The following is a 17,371-nucleotide window of genomic DNA, read 5'->3' on the forward strand; positions in this document are numbered from 1 at the left end:
GGAGCTCGTGCCAGACTGTGGATGACTGATGTTGGAGGACACACAGATATCTTTTAAAAAATCTCAGAGATTTCGACTAATGAATACCTGGAAAATTTACCGGTATGAACTGTACCCTAGAAAAATTGCTGCCATGCTGAAAGGTTATATTTAGAAGTGGCGGCGGTGCTGGTACCGGTCCAAAGTACTGCTCTCTGTCCCTACAGGATGAGTCTGATGATCTGATAATCAGAACCTGATCATTATGATCCGTTCCTGACAACCGCCGTTTCTCCCTCCCCAACCCACGTGCCCGGCATTGCGCACGATACTGGCCCAAAAACTCCGCCTTAAACCGGTTCTCCCAACATGACCACATACAGGCCAGCCTGGACATGCATCTGTGGCCAGAACTTTCTTCTTTTTCAATCTCTCCTTTTCTGCTCTACCTTTCCTGGTCCGTCAAGGTCCATTTTATCTCTCGGGCCAAAGGTGCAGTGATGCAGTAGCCGCTCTGGGGGTGATGGATGTCTGCTGCGCTTTGCCAGACCCTGACAAAGTGAGAGGAGGGGGTGTGTTTGTGCCCAGTTTGCTCCGTTTGTGCGAGCATCAGGACAGTAGATGCCCTGATGAGCTGCATGACGGATTGCTCATTTAGATATGACACACGTCATGACTGGCAATCACTGAGCGCTCAGTTTAACGGCCAGGCCACCAGGAAATCTCCCGTTTCTCCCGATTACCAGTCCACCACTAAAGAGATGTGTTAACTTAGAAAATGTGGGCGCAATTTTAATTACTTGTCAACCCCCAACATTTTTTTAAAATTATAAATAAATAAAATTAAGTAAGATGAAAAACCAAATTATGTATCTTGATTTATTCATCTTTCTAAAGGCTTAGTTTTGCATCTAAATTGTTTTGATTGTACTTTAAGTTGTGTTTAGTTGTGTGGGGGACGTTAGGGCCCAAAGGGCTGGGGGGCCGGACATGGCCCACGGGTCGCCAGCCGAGGTTCGCTAGTTTAGATGATGCATTGGGGCTTTTAATTAAAGGAAGCATCAAAAGGGGAAGCATGAAGCTTCTTCATTAATAGTGTTGACCTCTCTTTCCATTTCATTAGTTAAATCTTCTAACTTATTCAAATGTTAGTGTGTGTCAGATCCAGGGCATCATAAGATCTCGTCTTTAATCGTACTGAGGAGATACAGCAGCTCCACAGCATGAGAAAACCTCCTTCATGTTTAATCAGCGGGTGTTCCTCTTCCCAAAGGGCTTCATTTACTTGTATATATAAACAAGTGGCGGCACTGGATCCACACAGAGCTTCGCTCTGGTTTCCCTGGCTATCAAGACTGATTCTTATCTTTGAAAACTTTTGTAAATATTACACTTTTGCTTCTGCACCTACACACAGCTTGTTGTAGCGCTTGTAATCTGAAACAGTCACAGATTTTTCATATTTTATTCTTACAGAGTTTAAAAGATCCAGATGTTTTACGGCCGTAAAGATGCTAGCCACTAATATTTTGTTTTGTATTCTTGTAGTTTCACACTTTGGATCCTTTTAAAACATTCTGGAGGATCAAAACCTTTTATTATCATTCAGATTTGAAGTGTTTGAGATTTTCTAATGATGAAAAATCAATGTTTACAAATGTCTCCTGCTACCTGAAACCCTTTTTAAAAACTATTTGTTATATTGAAATAATCTAGTGAAAAAAGATGTGACGACAAAAAGGTTGGTTTTTATTTATATAATGTTGTTAGATCTATTTTAAATGTTTTGCTGACAAAATATTTTCACAAGTAAAGATGGTTGTGAGTTGGGGTGCTGTTGTTTTTTTAAGTTATTTGATTTTTTTCCCCCAATCAGCCTTGATTAAACATGATTAGTGTTTTTATTGTATGGATCGTGCTGACGGATTAATTTTATCTTCCTTAATGAGTTGGTCCCAATCAGACATAATGACCAACAGGTGAGGTAGAACAACAAAACACTGATCATATGTCCCTAATACCTGATAAGATGAGAACCGTCAGTCTTGGAGTTGATGAGTTGGAAGAAGAGAAACTGGACATGCGTGAGGATTTGGGGATTTTGACAAAAGTCAGATTGAAATGATTGGATGGCTCGAATAAAAATATTCATAACTAAAATATCCAGTTGGTTGTTTTCAGTCTGCAGCTGTTCATAAAAAACAGCCAAGGGCATTAAAATCAAAGCCAAGATCAGTCAACATTAAGATTGATCCATCCACCACTGTCTATACCCGCTTATCCATGCAGGGTCGTGGGAGGCTGGTGCTTATCTCCAGCAATCTCTGGGCAAACAGGCAGGGTACATCCTGGACAGGTTGCCAGTTCATCACAGGGTGATTTGGATACAAGAGCTTGAATAACAAACAACAGGAGCTTGTTTGAACAAACATTTTTCTTTACACTGCAGGTGTAGCTCACAGATGGTTGAAATTTCTGAGAATAACAACTATTAAGTGTCAGAAAGTTTGCAGCTTTGCTCTACATTCATGAAAAAGACTTCAGGATGCTAAAAAAATCCAGCAAGCACCAGGAGCATCTCATGATGCTGATCCAGCTACCAGTGCATGGCTTGATGAGGACTGGCAGCAGGCCGGGGTGAGGGCATCAACATGCACAGTGAGGAGAAGACCATTGGAGGATGGTCTGGTGTCAAAAAGGGCAGCAAAGAGCACTAGAGACATCAGTCCTGTGTCTTGCCAAAAGTAAAGCATCCTGACACCATTTATGTGAGGAGGGAGTGGACTCACTCACTGTTTAACACCAGAATGGCCATCGCTAAATAATGGTACCCATACATCATCCCAGAGGAACTCCTCCAACCATTAAGGAACAGTTTCATCATGACTTAGGCCTTTTCCAACATCAAGAAGCACTGTGCCATAAAGGTAGTGATAAATCAAGAAACATATTGAAATATAGAAATGTTGGGTTCATGTAACTCCTCAGAAATGAATCCCAAAGAGAATGTGTGGATCATCCTCTTGAAGCAGGTAGACAAACAAATCACTGATTATGAAGAAGGGTCTGCCATCAGTGAAGCTGAGCTGCAGTGTGCTGACTCATACAGAGGAAAACACCAACACTGCAAATACTGAATACAATCAATGAAAGCCTCTGAAAAACATAAAAGATTTACAATTGAGCAGAAATATCTGACAAAAGATGTAACACCACTGAAGCAGACGACTGTGTAAATGTAAAGGTGTATCATTCTCAAAACTTTTATCAGTGGCTGTACAGAAGAGTACAAAGCAAATGAAAGCAGTTTTTTTCAGTCTTACCGTTTACACAAACACTAGATGGCTCTATTGTGAACACTTCACTGCACGACTGTTTCAGGATCTGCAACAGAAAGCAACAAGGTGCAGCTGAAGCCATCAGACTGATATTTAACAAAAATCTTCTCACTCTAAATGCATGAATGTTTTAGAAACCATGACCTCACCTTGCTGACGATATCCTTGAGGGCATGAAAGCCAGACATAACAGGGAAGACTTGCTCTGTGCCGTCTGCTATGTCTTCCAGCTGCATTCAAAATCAATCAAAACAGTTTGTCTTGAAACTATTTTTTCTTCTAATTCCATCTTTTAGTTCTTTTTAAAACACAGACAGGTTTTATTTACCTGCAACGTTTAGTTTGCAAATGAAACGTTGCAGGTAAATAAAACCTTTCTGTGTTTTAAAAAGAAAAAAAAAGATGGAATTAGAATTTCTACACAGCAAGAACACACCAAAGATATTTTTTTCTTCTGCATTTTTTTCTTATTAAAGATCGGTGAGTTCATGTGTTTCTGCCTCTCAGGGAGGTCTTTAGATTGATCCAGCAGAATATGAGGAGAGGGAGAGAAGATGGTTGTAGGAGATGAACACTTCAGGCAGCTAAAGCTTTCATTTCCTCCATGACAGCGAAGCAGGAAGTTAGTCTGGCACTACACAATTAGAGTGATGCAATTACTTCCTCTGGAGACCACTGAGTGGTAGTGGGCAGTAACGGGGCAGAAGATCACTCGTTTTAAGGTGCAGAAAAGAAAAATGTGAATTTAAAACTAGCTCAGATTGATTCATTTTTGATACAAATTAACAATGTGATTAAAGATCCTGCATTTCAAATAGGAGTCTCTATTAAATTAGATGCTGATGCACTTCCTAAATGTAATTACAGATCCCCCCCCCCCCTGCTCTGTAAATCTCATTATGAATAATGAGACGCTGATGACAGAGGAGACCACAAGTCACAGCAGATGATTGATCCTCAAACCCTGTGGTGATATTTTTCAAAGTCGTGGGTGAATTACAGCTGTGGAAACAGAATTAAGCTTCTTGTGGTTTCTGACGTTTTGTCACACATATGTTTAAGATCAGCAAACATATTTTATTATCAGACAAAGGCAATCTAATACAAAAGGCCCTTTAAAAATAACTTCATTTATTGATGAGAAAAGCTAAAAACATCCTGGCCCTAAATGAAAAAGTCAATCGGTGTGACTAACCGTGATTGACAACATTATCTGCAGATAAACTGTTAGGCCAAAGCTGTGTCCAGTTTTAGTAACGACACCTGGAAATAAAAAAAAGACCTAAAACGAACCTGTCTGACTAATTCAATATGTTAAAAGATCCATCCATTCTCCTCCGTTTATCTGCAGTTTTGGTCGCGGGGGTAACAGCCTAAGCAGGGAGGCCCAGACTTCCCTCTCCCCAGCCGCTTGGGTCAGCTCCTCCAGGAGAATCCCATTGTGTTCCTTGGCCAGCTGACAGACATAGTTCCTCCAGCGCGTCCTGGGTCTTCCTTTAGCCCTTCTCTCAGGTGGACCGCCCAGAAAACCTCTCCAGGGAGGCATCCTAACTAGATGCCTGAGCCACCTCAACTAGCTCCTCTCGATGTGGAGGAGCAGTGGATCTACTCCGAGCCCCTCCCGGATGACCGAGCTTATCACCCTATCTCTAAGGGAGAGCCCAGCCACCCTGTTGATAAAACTCATTTTGACCGCTTGTATCCGCGATCTCGTTCTTTCAGTCACTACCCAAAGCTCGTGACCATAGGTGAGGATAGGAACACAGATCAATCAGTAAACTGAGAGCTTTACCTTTCTGCTCAGCTCTCTCTCCACCATGAAAGACCGATACAGGACCTGCAGTACTGTAGATGTAGCACCAATCCGCCTATTGATCTCCTGTTCTCCCAGACCCCTTATGATGAGCAACATACATGGAAACAGTGTTCCCTGACCCAGAAGAGGGTCACCAGGGCCCTCCTCTGGTGCCAGGCCTGGAGTTGGAGCACGTTGGCGAGCACCTGGTGGCCAGGCTTTGATCCATGAAGTCAGGCCAGACACAGCCTAACCCTAACCCTAACAGAAGTCTAAATCTTGACTACTTGCAGCTTTTTTCCCTCTAATTCAATGAATTCAAATTTTCTAAAATTTTTCATGAAAATAACTTCAAACACATTCCTGCTGCTTGTTTTTAGGACATCTGACAGTTTTTGGTTACGCTACCAGATTGAGGTGTGTTAGTCAGTCTGGGCCAGAGACAACGGACCCTTTCAGTTCTCACAGGAAGACAAACAAAACATCAGTGTTCAAACAAGCAGCAGTATCACTTACAGAGACAGACTTTTCTCTCACACTGCCCTGTGGAAGTCAACATCAAAGAGATAAAAGAAGTTTGGAAATAAAGTCCCTCCTACCTGTTTGGGGTCAAAGTCCATGACTCCAACACAGTACACTCTGGCTCCAAAGGCTCTGGCGTTATCAGCCTGGGATCGCAACACCACAAATTAAATTCTGTAAAATGAACCTATATTTATGAGCTATAACTTGAAAGATGACATCAAATGAACCGCTTTAGCTCCTTCTCAAACAATAAAAACACAATTAAAAAATGCTTGTAAAAGAGCTATTGAGTTTTGGTGGAAATATGTTTTAAAAAGCTGAATAAACATTCCTTAAAGTCATTAGTGAACATCTAAATGTGTTCTTTAGTAAATAGGACAATTGGGGTCAGAGTTCATGAGCCTCAAGCTCCTCAGTCATTTCCTGGTTTGAGGTTGCTCAACTTTCTGCCTGAAGGAAAGAAATATATAAATTAAAAAGATGAGAGTTGGCAAAACAAAAATCATAGATTCAGCAGACACAAAAATAGCATTAGCAAATTGCAACGACATTGTCACCGGATGGTGGCAGCAACGGACCATTCCAACATTTACGAACTAATATTTAATATAAAGAAAGAAACTGCAGGTTGATGAGTTGTTCTCCGAAAAGGCTTTTTTATGAACATCTACTAAAAATAGTAGTTTTATTCAATGTCATGGTCGCAGGATAACCACTTGGTTATGGCTGGACTGTTTATACGAAAACACCAACATTAACATAATGGTGAGCATTTCTAGCCCGTCTCTGGATCCGTTTGTTATGGTTAGCTTTAGCCTGCTAGCATCAAGCTGGTGTTACGCCGAAATGTGTTCTGTCTCCCGATGAAAACGGTTTCCGTCCTCAGCTGTGTGCTGCTGAGCGGTGCTCCTTTAACTTTATCGTTCTAAGCAGTGGTATTTTAAGTCTAATGCATTATTTTGTCCGGTTTTCGTTCGTTGTAGCTGGGGGGAAACGCAGGCTAATGGTTGTTGGTGGTTCCTCTACCTGAATAGGAAAAGGAAAACAATACTTTACATTTGTTAAATGAGCACTCTGTACTTCACAACTTACATATTTTGAAATATTTATTTTTCTAGCTCTAATTTTGGATATATAAATGGTGGCAAATATACTTAAGAGGTCACAGATGTTGACCAGGTAACATATTTTGATATAACACCAGGCAGACATGCAGTCTGAATCTGATTTGTTGTTAAAAGCCTGCTGGCGCCTTCAGCTTTGTATTTATGGTTAAATGTTTTCATACAAACACAATTTGTTTTGGCTAATTTTATCATGATACATACAGCCCTCACCTTTCTGCCCCCCGCTGCTGAAGATGCCACAGAAGCTGCTGAATACTGCCCACTACATAGAGCTGGGTAGTTACCAGCACTGGCCGGTGCTGCTGCCACAGAGGATCCGACTGTACACCTACGAACAGATCCCCCTTTTCCTTAAGGAGAACCCGTACATCACTGACGGCTACAGAGCTCACCTGCCCTCCAGACTCTGCCTGAAGAGGTGAGAGTCGCACCTTTTAATTATCACAATTTAATTTGCTTATGCAGTGGTATGTATGTTATATTTGCCCTTTTTTCCTACAGTATTTGTATTCTGTCTAATGAGACGGTGAACATCTGGAGCCACCTTCTTGGCTTCCTCCTTTTCTTCTCCCTGGGAGTCAGTGACCTCTCCTCAGTCCTGCCAGATGCTGGAGCCAACAGAAAAGATTACATCATCTATGCCATAGGGCTTTTCTGCTTTCAGGTATCACCTGTTTACCTTTTCGGATTGGCGAGTTCACGTTGATACAGTCGTTTAACTCAAAGCCTGGTGTACCTGAATGAAAGCATCCTGTCTCTAGTCGAGTGTCGTCTTAATCCCAGGTGTTTTTTTTATAATGAAACTATAAAGATTTTTCCTGATTGTCTCAGTCTGTTGCATCAAAGTAGGATTGTGTTTCTGGTTTTATGTTTGTCTTTGTGTAATTATTCACTTGGGTTTTATGTTCCTGCTGCAGGTTCAGTCAGCTGCATTCAGGTGTGTAAGGCGTATGGCAGCTAGGAGTTGTGAAGCATTATTAGAGAGCTGAAATGCAGAGTTTTAGAATATGTCTCATGCATTTTTGTGTTGTAGTTCCATTATTTGTGCAAAATGTACTAGTTAGAGTGGATATTGTGACAGTAAATTGTGTTCCCCTTTTTCTCTCTATCGCCTCATGTACACGTTCTGTCAGAGTTAAATGTCCAAGTAGATTTGCTGTTCAGATACAATCTAATGATTAAAAAGATACATTAGTTTAATGCCTTAAACAGTAATGAGTGATATTAAAATACCCTAAACTAATATGCTGAATTTAGCTAGTGCTCTGTGTGTGTTTCCTTTCCAGGTATGCATGCTCTGCTCAGTGGGATATCACCTGTTCTCGTGCCATCGCTCAGAGAAAACCTGTCGCCGCTGGCTGGCGCTGGACTACGCGGGCATTTCTGTGGGCATCCTGGGCTGCTACGTTCCTGGGATCTTCTATGCTTTTTACTGTAACGCTGTGAGTGCAGACCTTTGGCAGAAGCACTTAGAAAAGGATTGTTGAATGATTTCTTCTTCTTCTCCTTCCAGTTCTGGCGGCAGGTCTACTTGCTGACGGTGCTGTCCCTGATCCTGGCCGTCTTCTGTGCTCAGATCCACCCTCGTTACCTCAGCAACGACTGGAAAGTTATCAGAATGACAATCTTCTCCGGTGTGGCGGGCATCGGTGTAATTCCTGCCTGTCATTGGGTGTGGCTGAGTGAAGGATTTACCTCTGAAATTGTGCAGGTCAGAAGAGTTCTTTCGTGTTTGAGTCAGGACTCCAGATCTTCGCTGTAACCTTTTCACGGCTTCTTTCTGCAGCTCTTCTTCCCTCGTGTGATTGTGATGTATCTCATAGCTGGATCTGCATTCCTGTTCTACGCCACCAAAATCCCAGAGCGTTATTTCCCCGGTGAGATTTGCTCGTCTTTTTCTCTGAAAAAATGGAGACGCTTCAGTTTAAAACTGGGACTCTTAGGAAATGTTGAGGGAAGTCTGAATTTGAGAACCACAAATTTTGTAGTTGTGACATTTTTATTTGCCAGGATTAAATCTGAGTTTTCTCCAAAATTCTCTTTAAGAGAAACTTTGTGGTTTTGGCTAGCTTTTAGCACCCCCCCCCCCAGTGTCTGTTTAAATTCATTGTCGTAAAAATGAAATTAAAGCTCCTCGTTCTGCATTTGTGTTTTTATCACCTTAATCTAGCCGCTGAAATGTCTCCTCAGTCTTTATTAGTGTTCACAGGAGTGATTCATCACTAAATCAACCAAGTCGGCTGTGTTCATGATCTAAAACATGCAAGAAACATGTCTCCGTGCTCTTGTGATTCCAAAAATTCCGGATGTTGACTCCTATTGTGGTCTGACATTCTTTTAATATTTAGCTTCATCAGATAAATGTTTTCTTTCTTTCTTTCTTTCTTACAATAAATGTTAACCAGGTATAGCTCGCCTGTTCTGAGGTGTAAACATGGATTGCTGTAAAGTGTGACTGTGGGAGACTTCAGGTCTGGAGAGGCTGAAGTTGCAAATGTGGTGTTCTGTTCACCAGGGGCAGAGGAGGCTGAGAGACTTTTCATTAATCCTGTAAAGCAGCGGCTCCCAGCCTTTTTTGACTCGTGGAATCCCTGAGCCATTTACTCATACCACGAGTCCCCCCTTAGTCAAATGTGTTGACGATTCCCTAAAGTAGACCGTACAACTGATTATTAAATGAAAATAATTTCAATAAATCTTATTAACACTGAACCACATCTAACTTCTCAGGTGAGTTCTTTAACTTTAACAATCCTCATGCAGGGTCCAGAAAAATAGACTCCCATGTGGAAACTTTCTGGAGCTCTGCATTCAGATCCGCACCACAGCCTGTGTGAATGCTCTCATTGGACTCAATGATTTCTGACCCATGTGAAACTGGAGTGAATCCCTTCTACTTTTTTACATCATACTAGGTCTGCCACAAATATTTTAATAGTCGACTAATCGCCAGTTTTGTTACCATTTGTTTAACTAGTCGACTAATCATGTCATGCATAAATTATAGCTTATTGCACCAAGATGCTCTAATATACCCATCATTAGCTTCAAGGTTGAAGTGTGATCAGCTATGTGCCATCTAATGATAAAGACAAGATGATAGCTGATCAAACAGCTTTTAATTAACGTTGTAACCTGTTAATACAAATGCTACAGTCAAATGGAGGTAGGCACCTAAAACTAAAAGTAAAGTGTACACAAACCTGACTTGTGCTCACAAAAGTATCCATCTAAAATAGTGTTTTTTCCTACACAAGATTCTTGTTCACAGTCAGGAAAGTTAGCATTTCAACATGCTCTGGAGAAAGGCTTGCTCTCTTGGAGCAGATGTTTCCAGCTGCAGAGAAGATCTGCTCTGATAGGGTGGAAGTGGCAGGGATGCACAGAAAGGAATTGGCCAGCTTAGTGTGGCTAAATCTTCTCTGTGCACGTGGGGAAATGAACCTCATCTTCACTCACCATGTTCCTGTCTTCACTCAGGAAATGGCAGGGTACACCTAAGTATGCCTCTGCTGCACGGCTGGTCCTCACATCAGGGTCAGGGGGCCATAGACAGCTCTCAGGGTCTGCTCTACCTTAAAGATAAAATATATAAAAGTTAGTTTATTTAATATATTAATAATTATGTTGTATCAAATAAAGTAGGCGAAGACTTAACACAGAGAAAAAGTATTGTGCTTTAACCAATGTTAGTTTCTTGATTGCTCAGTCAGCAAACTTTATTTTATCATAAAATGCATTAAATTCTAAAATTATTTATTTTACTTGTATCCACACACACACACGCACGCATCATCCACACACACTTGTGTGGACCCTTCATTGACTTCCATTCATTTATTTATTTTTTGTTACTATATTATGGCTAACCCATACGCCAATCCTAACCGTAACCAATGCTTTTCTATTCCTAACCCTAACCTAAACAAGTTAATTCACACCATATCTCTAAAACCACGTTTTGGGGTATTTTGTCATTGTGTGGACCAGCCACATGTCCCCACAATGTGAAGATGTCCACACACTACAGGTTTAAAGTTAAAATTTGTCCACATAAACCTATAAATACAAGTACACACACACACACACACACACACACACACACCTTCTCAAAGGTTGTTTCATATTTATTTTCAGTCATTGTGGTGAAATGGGATCGGCCTGGTTGGTAGTTGTCGTGGTAACTTGGGTGGTTGAAATGCTTGATCATCTATGTTCAAAAAGGCCTCGGTCAGGACGTTAGCTTGCTGTTCACATGTTGGGCTTTGTAACAGACTCTTCCATTGAAGAGAACTGTCTTCAACACTGACGTAGCAGGACAAAATAAATCATTAGTGTTTGTAACGTTAGAGCAAAAACGTGGCATACATACGGGTTCTAAAGGTAATAAAATCACCACCTTTACTGGTGTTTCTACACTTATGAATACGAGTAACTCTGTTGATATTAGCAGCAACTCTTCATTCTCCGCCATGACGTGCTTCCCTTAAAGGTATCTGTGCATTGCCGATGTGCTCCTGTGATAGGAGGATTTCATATAGCAGATTTTGTGCTCTACGGGCTTCTCTTTTGTATTTGTAAAATGCTCCAAAACTTTTGAGCTACGTTGCCGAATCGCCACGATGTCTTCTTTCTCCCTGGTGATCCTGATTTGAAGGCTGACCCGGGTGGCCGCTACTGTGCTTGTGCCTTGAGGTGAAAGGCAGAAAGCAGCCACCGAAGGTGCCGCAGCAGGCCTGATTTTAAAAATGCTTGTAGAATAAACGACATTGACTATTAAATTTATAGTCGGCTATTTTGTTCGTCAACGTCATCGTGACGAATCGACTAATCATGGCTGCACTACACTATATTCTTACATACTGTACCTTTAATTTGATGGTTATTTTAAATGTATTTTTAAGATTTGAAGGCACAGTTTTACGCATTGTTGACCTTCAAGTATTCTGTTTAATTTACTAATTACTTTTAATAATAAATGGGAATGACTGAAGTTCTGCAACATTCTGAAAAGTGTAATTTACTAGTTTTGACCAAATGACCAATGATTCAAACTCAGCCGATTCTGAAATAATGACCACTAGAGGGCGGTGTTGCCTGGGTTTCAGTTCTAACTTTTAACTAGTAAAATTTTAAGACATGCTCAATGATAAACACATTTGCAATGAATCATCTTAACTCCCCAATGAGCTGGAGCCAAGAGTCTGTCCAGGAAATAATCCTGACCTGAACCAGCGAGTGGATTTGTTTATGTAGCACCCCCCCGCCCCCCCCCCCCCCCCCCTCACTCCTTTGTTCCCTCCTCTCCGTGATTGATGTCAAGTTGTTGTTATTGTTGTTGTTAGCCTCAAGGGCAACATGCCGATTATCACTTGTAAGTCGCTTTGGACAAAAGCGTCTGCTAAATACATAAACATAAACATATAAGCTAATGTGTTAACTGGCCTAAACAGTCAGAAAACAGTGTTTATATGTAAGATTGAAGCTTTGTGATTAGACTACAACACATTCATAAACATGGCAGCATTAAGTTATTTTCTAAAAGTTAATTTTTATTTATTTTTGGACATCAGCATTCACATGCTTGGTTTCCCATTTTTCCCTCCAGGTCAGGTGAACTACGTCGGTGCCAGCCACCAGGTGTGGCACGTCCTGGTGGTCCTGATGTTCTACTGGTGGCATCAGACCGCCGTGCACATCATGCACTTCCGACACAGCCGGCCATGTCTCGGCCTGAGCAGCAGCTTTACCTAAGGGAGCCTCAGCTTCCGGCGGCATGGGCAAATTTACAGAATTTACACTGCATTCATTCATTTTATTCTAAAAGACAAAAGGGATAATTTGATGGAAATTAGCAAACCAGATAATGCAAATACAAACATTTTACATAGTAGGTTGTTAAAGACAGAACAAACAAATTGTTGTTAGGGAGATTTGTAAAATCTAATATGGTATAGTGATCTACTAATATTTAAAATGAAAACTTTTTTTTGTTGGCCCCAAGAGATGATTGCAGCAAGTGAAACCATTAATTATTATTATTATTATTTTTTTTTTTTTTACATTTTCCCCAGCATACAGATCCACCAGGCAAGGCTAAAAAGTAGCCTTACATTCAGTTGCAGACACCTGATGAAGTTATATGACAAAATGTAAAAAAGAAAAAAGAATTGAGAACAGAAACTCACCTCTAAGCAGCCTGGTCCAGAGTTAAAGTGTTTGGACCATCGACATATAAATATTGGCCAATGGGTTTCCATAGGCTCCAATAACACGGTTTTGAAGAAAAATGGGAGGTGGCCACCACCGCCATTTTGACCGTGTCACAGGTTCCGTCAAGCCCAGACAATTCCACAAAAGGGAAGAGAGGAGGAGCTGAGGGTGGGGCTGTAAGGCTGGGATCAACTGACGACACCCGGTCGAACTAGCTACAAGCTAACCTGAAGCTAACCCAAAGCTAATGCGGAGGTGGGAGCTAAGCTAACGAAGGTGGCAACCTAGCTACAACCGGAGTTAACTGTGCACAACACCAGAGCTTCTGAGTCAGAGAGACGCCGGGCTGACCGCTGGGTAAAACCGGGTGGAACACAGAGGTCTCCGAGACCTCCACAAGCCGGCAGCCGCACAGCAGACAAGCGCCGCTGCGATCTGAGATGCGCAGAGCTGCCGCTGGGGAGAACCGGGTGGAAAGGTTTCCATCCCAGAGCTCCACAAGCCAGCAGCCCGCACAGCAGTCAGGAGCCGCGATCAGACAGAGATGCGCCGAGCTGCGGGGAGGGGAGAAGAGCTCCACAAGCCGATAGTCGGAACCCAGCTCCACCAACATGTTATATTTTCAACCCATTTTCTAAAGTGCAGCATTATGTTAAATGCACTGGGTTTTACCCTATTACATTTAAATTTCATGGTTAAACAGTACATGTTAAAATCTAAGCTCAGCTCGGCAGTGACCTAAAATACATAAATATAATTTTACTTACCGAAAAAAATGAAGTGGAGACTCCTTGGACGCTCTTATTAGTGCAATTAATGCCACAGCAAGTCATTTTGTCCAACAATTGCACAAAAAACATCCAAAAAAGAATACACAAACACAGAGACTCAAAATCCTGGAACAGTTTCCAAGCCAGACCGAGGCTCTACTGAGGCCTTTCCACTGAGCTAGCTCTGTGGTCACGTGGGTCTGAGGCGGCGGTCATGTGTGTCGGCTGCTCATTAATTATACAGAATTTTAGGCTTTTAATACACTTAAACAGAAGAGTGAGAAAAAAATTCACCCCCCTCAGAGTTGTCATGAGTGTAAACTAGATAATTTAAACCAAAAACATGTTTTGGTACCAGGCTGTAAACATGTTTATTTCTGCTCTGAAATTGGTATTTTTAACATGGAAGTCAATGAGGATTTGCTCGCTTCTGACACCAGCCTCCAGCGGATGAGGGTGGAACTGCAATTTTTGGTACTTCCGGGTTGGAGTCAATTTTTGAGCCGCATTGTGGGGGCTTGGTTTGGACCCACAGCTCTGCGTTGGTGCACTGTTTGCCAGTGTTTGGACTGGCTCTTCCACGTCCTGCTTCTCCGTCCCGGTGCTCTGTGTTGTCTGCCCCGCAGTCCCACTGCTCTGTCCAGGTGCTAAATCTGCTCCACCGTCTATGGGTGTAAAGTGTGCTAAAGCATAATTTTGTAGTTTTTAAGTCAACGCACATTCAATACTAATTGCTAGCTGCTGTTGCTACATTAGCCATTAGCAATGTGAGTTAGCAATTATTCTCTCAATATTTAGCTTGTTTATTAAAAGAAATTGAAATATTATTAGTGGTATAGCAGATATCATTTTAAACTACAAACAAGTACGAAATGAAACAGTTACAAAGGTCCATGTTTTTTAAGTACTGGCTAGTTGCAGAATATAGCCTATAGTATAAATCTCAACTGTCGACAGCCTTACCTTAAAAAAATCACCTGTAAAAGCTTTTTATGCATGTAGGCTACCTTTATATAGCATAAAACATATTCATAATTTATTTTTAACATCATTTGAACCTAGGAAAGAAGGGAAAACTTACCTATGCAGCCTCCTTTACCTCCAACCACACGCAGAATGAGACTCTGACTCCTCCAACTCCAAAAGTTGGCTTTCCCGCATTTCACAACAAAAGCATGGACGTTAGCAGAACCTGGGCACAATATTATAAAGTCCAACTTAAATATGTAAGTTCATACAACTCACTTAATATTGTTGAAGCACACAACTAATTTGGCTTGTCGGGCTGACTTAATTTATTGCACTTAATTAGTGAAACGTGGATTTTTAAGTTTAAACAACTTAAAATACCTTTTCATCTCAAAAAACTTAAGTTGTTTTTATTACAGTTGTTTGTAGCCACAGCTGCCCTGCAGGGCTACAATGTAGCTCATCACCACCAGGGTGTGAATGTGTGATTGTGTTGTAAAGCACCTTGGGGGGTTCTAGGACTCTAGAGGGCGCTATATCAAATACAGGCCATTTACCATTTGTTGAGATCCTCAAAACTCAAGAAAGTAATTTGAGGCTAAAAAAAAACCAACATGATAAAACAGAAAGCACTTTTTGCTAGAAGTAAGTACAATTAATTTTAATTAATTTGTGCACCTTAGTTTTTCATTTGTTTGTGCTTAAATTATAAACTGAACAAACAAACAAAACTTAGCATTTATGACCCCCCCCCCCCACCCCCAATGTGAACTTGCAAGGCAGTGTGACACCTTATTTGGTTCACCAACAAAAAAAAAAAAAAACCTGAAGCATTTTTTTTGTTGTTGTTTTTAGATAAAAGTGAAAATTCATTTTTCTATTAGCAAAATAGGCTAAAAACCCTTTAGCGCTCCTGAATCTGACTAGATTTGTTCTGTTGTAATTAATACTCTGGGTGTTCTGGGTGTTGTTCTGGGTAAACTACAAAAAAACTACTGTAGGGATTTTCTTAAATCAGCTTCAGGTCCTTACTTACATTCTTTAGCCCTGTCCTTAACCAGACTGCAAGTCTTTCACAATAAGAGTCTCTGATATGCACATGCACCTTATACTAAAATTATTATTATTATTATTATTATTATTATTATCTGAAAAAGCATGTTGCAGCCTGAACCAACAGGAATTTAGAGAAGTTATTTACACTTTTTGTTTTTATATTGTGAAGCTTCAAATTCAGTTTGCAGCTGCGCATTAAACCTATTAGACGTCCACACAAGGCATTATGGGTATTTTAGGTTCTTGTGCCAGTATCGGTTTAGTTCATGATTCCCCTTAATAACTTTGACTTAATTCTCAACTTTAAAAGGGAACATCAGTTTTAAAGAAATTAGATTTATTGAAGTACTGTTTCTTTAAGACCATTGGGTGTTTTTGGATGAATTGTGACACCTGCTGACACTACATGTGTGAAATGGATATATAGGACCCTAAACAACATCAAACATCTCAGCATGTAGCTGTTCACACTGCAGAAACTTGAAGACACGATCAATCTGGAACTTTTTCTTCAGAATCAATGCAGTTTTTCTGACTCGTGTGTCAGCAGACCTGCGTGTGTAGAAGAATGTCTGATAAGGTCAGACTTGGATCCCTGTGGATGATTAAAACCAATTGTGTGGGCAGCAGGACTTTCAAGTCATGTGCAGACAAGTAGTTTTACACTTTTAAGAAGTTTTCGATCATGTCTGTACATTTTTGTCCAGTTTAGACCTTAATGTCTAAGAATATCCTGAGAATGTACTTCTACATGCACGTGTGTTTCTCCTCTTGCATGTAGCAGAATGGGCATGTTTCATGTTTACTGTGTTTAATTTGCCTTCTGTTCTTGAGTAATTGCACAGTCTTTGCACAAAGTGTTGTAGTCTGTGGGTGAAAACCAGTGCAAGCTGATCAAACTGTTTCACTATAGGGTTGTTTTGTTTTACATACTAAAAATAAAAGGTCAGCATAGAAGCTCTTCCTGGAAATGCAAAGTGAGTGACTTTGTTTCCTCACGAGCTGATTCCTCTCTGTGTAATCTCATACTTGTTTTTGATCTGCCATGTTTGCAGTTTTTTCCCATGAATGTTTTTACCTCTTTGAGCAGGCATGAAAAAGGGACGTGTATTTTGTTCATGCCTCTGCCTAAATCTATTTTTAAACATTTGAAATGAATAAAGAATGCTGAACACAAACTGCAGTTTGTGATGTTTGCATTAAAAAAATTGGATGAAAGATTTGACAATTTCTTTTAACAATTTCCAATTATTAACCGAGACATCCCAGGTGTCAGAGGTGTTTCCTGTTGTATGCATCATTAAACAATAGGGGGCAGTGTTTGGCTTTGAAGTTTTATCCAGAGTTAAATGTTGCTAGAAGTGATTGAAAATTCTTAGAGGTTTGGTGTGTTCCTCTGAAAACTAAAGAATTAACATTTGTTGTCATTAAAGTTATTCAGAAAGGATGTCCACCAGGCAAAGGATGTCAGTGAGTTCATAAAACCAGATTATGTTTTTATTTAATAACATCTACCAGATATATCATCTAAGACGCTGTATTAAGACGTTTCAGAGGTTCTGAGAATACCATAACCTTATTGCAGACTGACACAAATAG

The 17,371-nt window shown here is 40.7% G+C and overlaps 2 protein-coding genes across 6 annotated transcripts in view; one reads left to right on the plus strand and one right to left on the minus strand.

Annotated features, from left to right (window-relative positions):
- LOC107396772 (anthrax toxin receptor 2) overlaps nucleotides 1-14,912 on the minus strand; it is a 25,888-nt gene extending 10,976 nt beyond the window's left edge. For 2 of the 3 annotated variants that reach the window (XR_011520847.1, XM_070552251.1), the window contains exons 1-4: nucleotides 8,081-8,205; nucleotides 5,712-5,780; nucleotides 3,467-3,547; nucleotides 3,303-3,363 (exon numbers count right to left, since the gene is read on the minus strand). Coding sequence is in view for 2 of the 3 variants with exons in the window: in XM_070552251.1 (XP_070408352.1) it covers nucleotides 3,303-3,363; nucleotides 3,467-3,547; nucleotides 5,712-5,780; nucleotides 8,081-8,095 (226 nt within the window). In the remaining variant the exon portion in view is untranslated. Of the gene's footprint in view, nucleotides 1-3,302; nucleotides 3,364-3,466; nucleotides 3,548-5,711; nucleotides 5,781-8,080; nucleotides 8,206-10,223; nucleotides 10,340-14,828 lie in introns of those variants that run through there. The other variant, XM_070552252.1, reaches the window with a different exon arrangement.
- Nucleotides 5,806-16,950, plus strand: LOC107396805 (progestin and adipoQ receptor family member 3). 3 transcript variants are annotated; one of them, XM_070552250.1, is made up of 7 exons: nucleotides 5,806-6,402; nucleotides 6,968-7,182; nucleotides 7,266-7,428; nucleotides 8,051-8,206; nucleotides 8,278-8,475; nucleotides 8,551-8,641; nucleotides 12,373-16,950. In XM_070552250.1, the coding sequence occupies exons 1-7, from the start codon at nucleotides 6,400-6,402 to the stop codon at nucleotides 12,516-12,518; spliced, it is 972 nt and encodes a 323-aa protein (XP_070408351.1). In that variant the 5' UTR covers nucleotides 5,806-6,399; the 3' UTR covers nucleotides 12,519-16,950. The 3 variants fall into 3 exon arrangements, with proteins under 3 accessions (XP_070408351.1, XP_070408350.1, XP_054600194.2); XM_070552249.1 differs by lacking the exon at nucleotides 12,373-16,950 and having other exon boundaries at nucleotides 8,551-10,226; XM_054744219.2 differs by lacking the exon at nucleotides 12,373-16,950 and having other exon boundaries at nucleotides 6,998-7,182; nucleotides 8,551-10,226.
- Nucleotides 16,951-17,371: the final 421 nt, after the last annotated feature.

This window comes from Nothobranchius furzeri, chromosome 6 (genome assembly GCF_043380555.1).
Source record: "Nothobranchius furzeri strain GRZ-AD chromosome 6, NfurGRZ-RIMD1, whole genome shotgun sequence".
Classification (NCBI taxonomy): Eukaryota; Metazoa; Chordata; class Actinopteri; order Cyprinodontiformes; family Nothobranchiidae; genus Nothobranchius; species Nothobranchius furzeri.

Coding starts and splice junctions, on each gene's coding strand:
- LOC107396805 (XM_070552249.1), top strand. Junction 7,429..8,050: donor TAGGGCTTTTCTGCTTTCAG/GTATCACCTGTT, acceptor TTTCCTTTCCAG/GTATGCATGCTCTGCTCAGT. Junction 8,207..8,277: donor ATGCTTTTTACTGTAACGCT/GTGAGTGCAGAC, acceptor TTCTCCTTCCAG/TTCTGGCGGCAGGTCTACTT.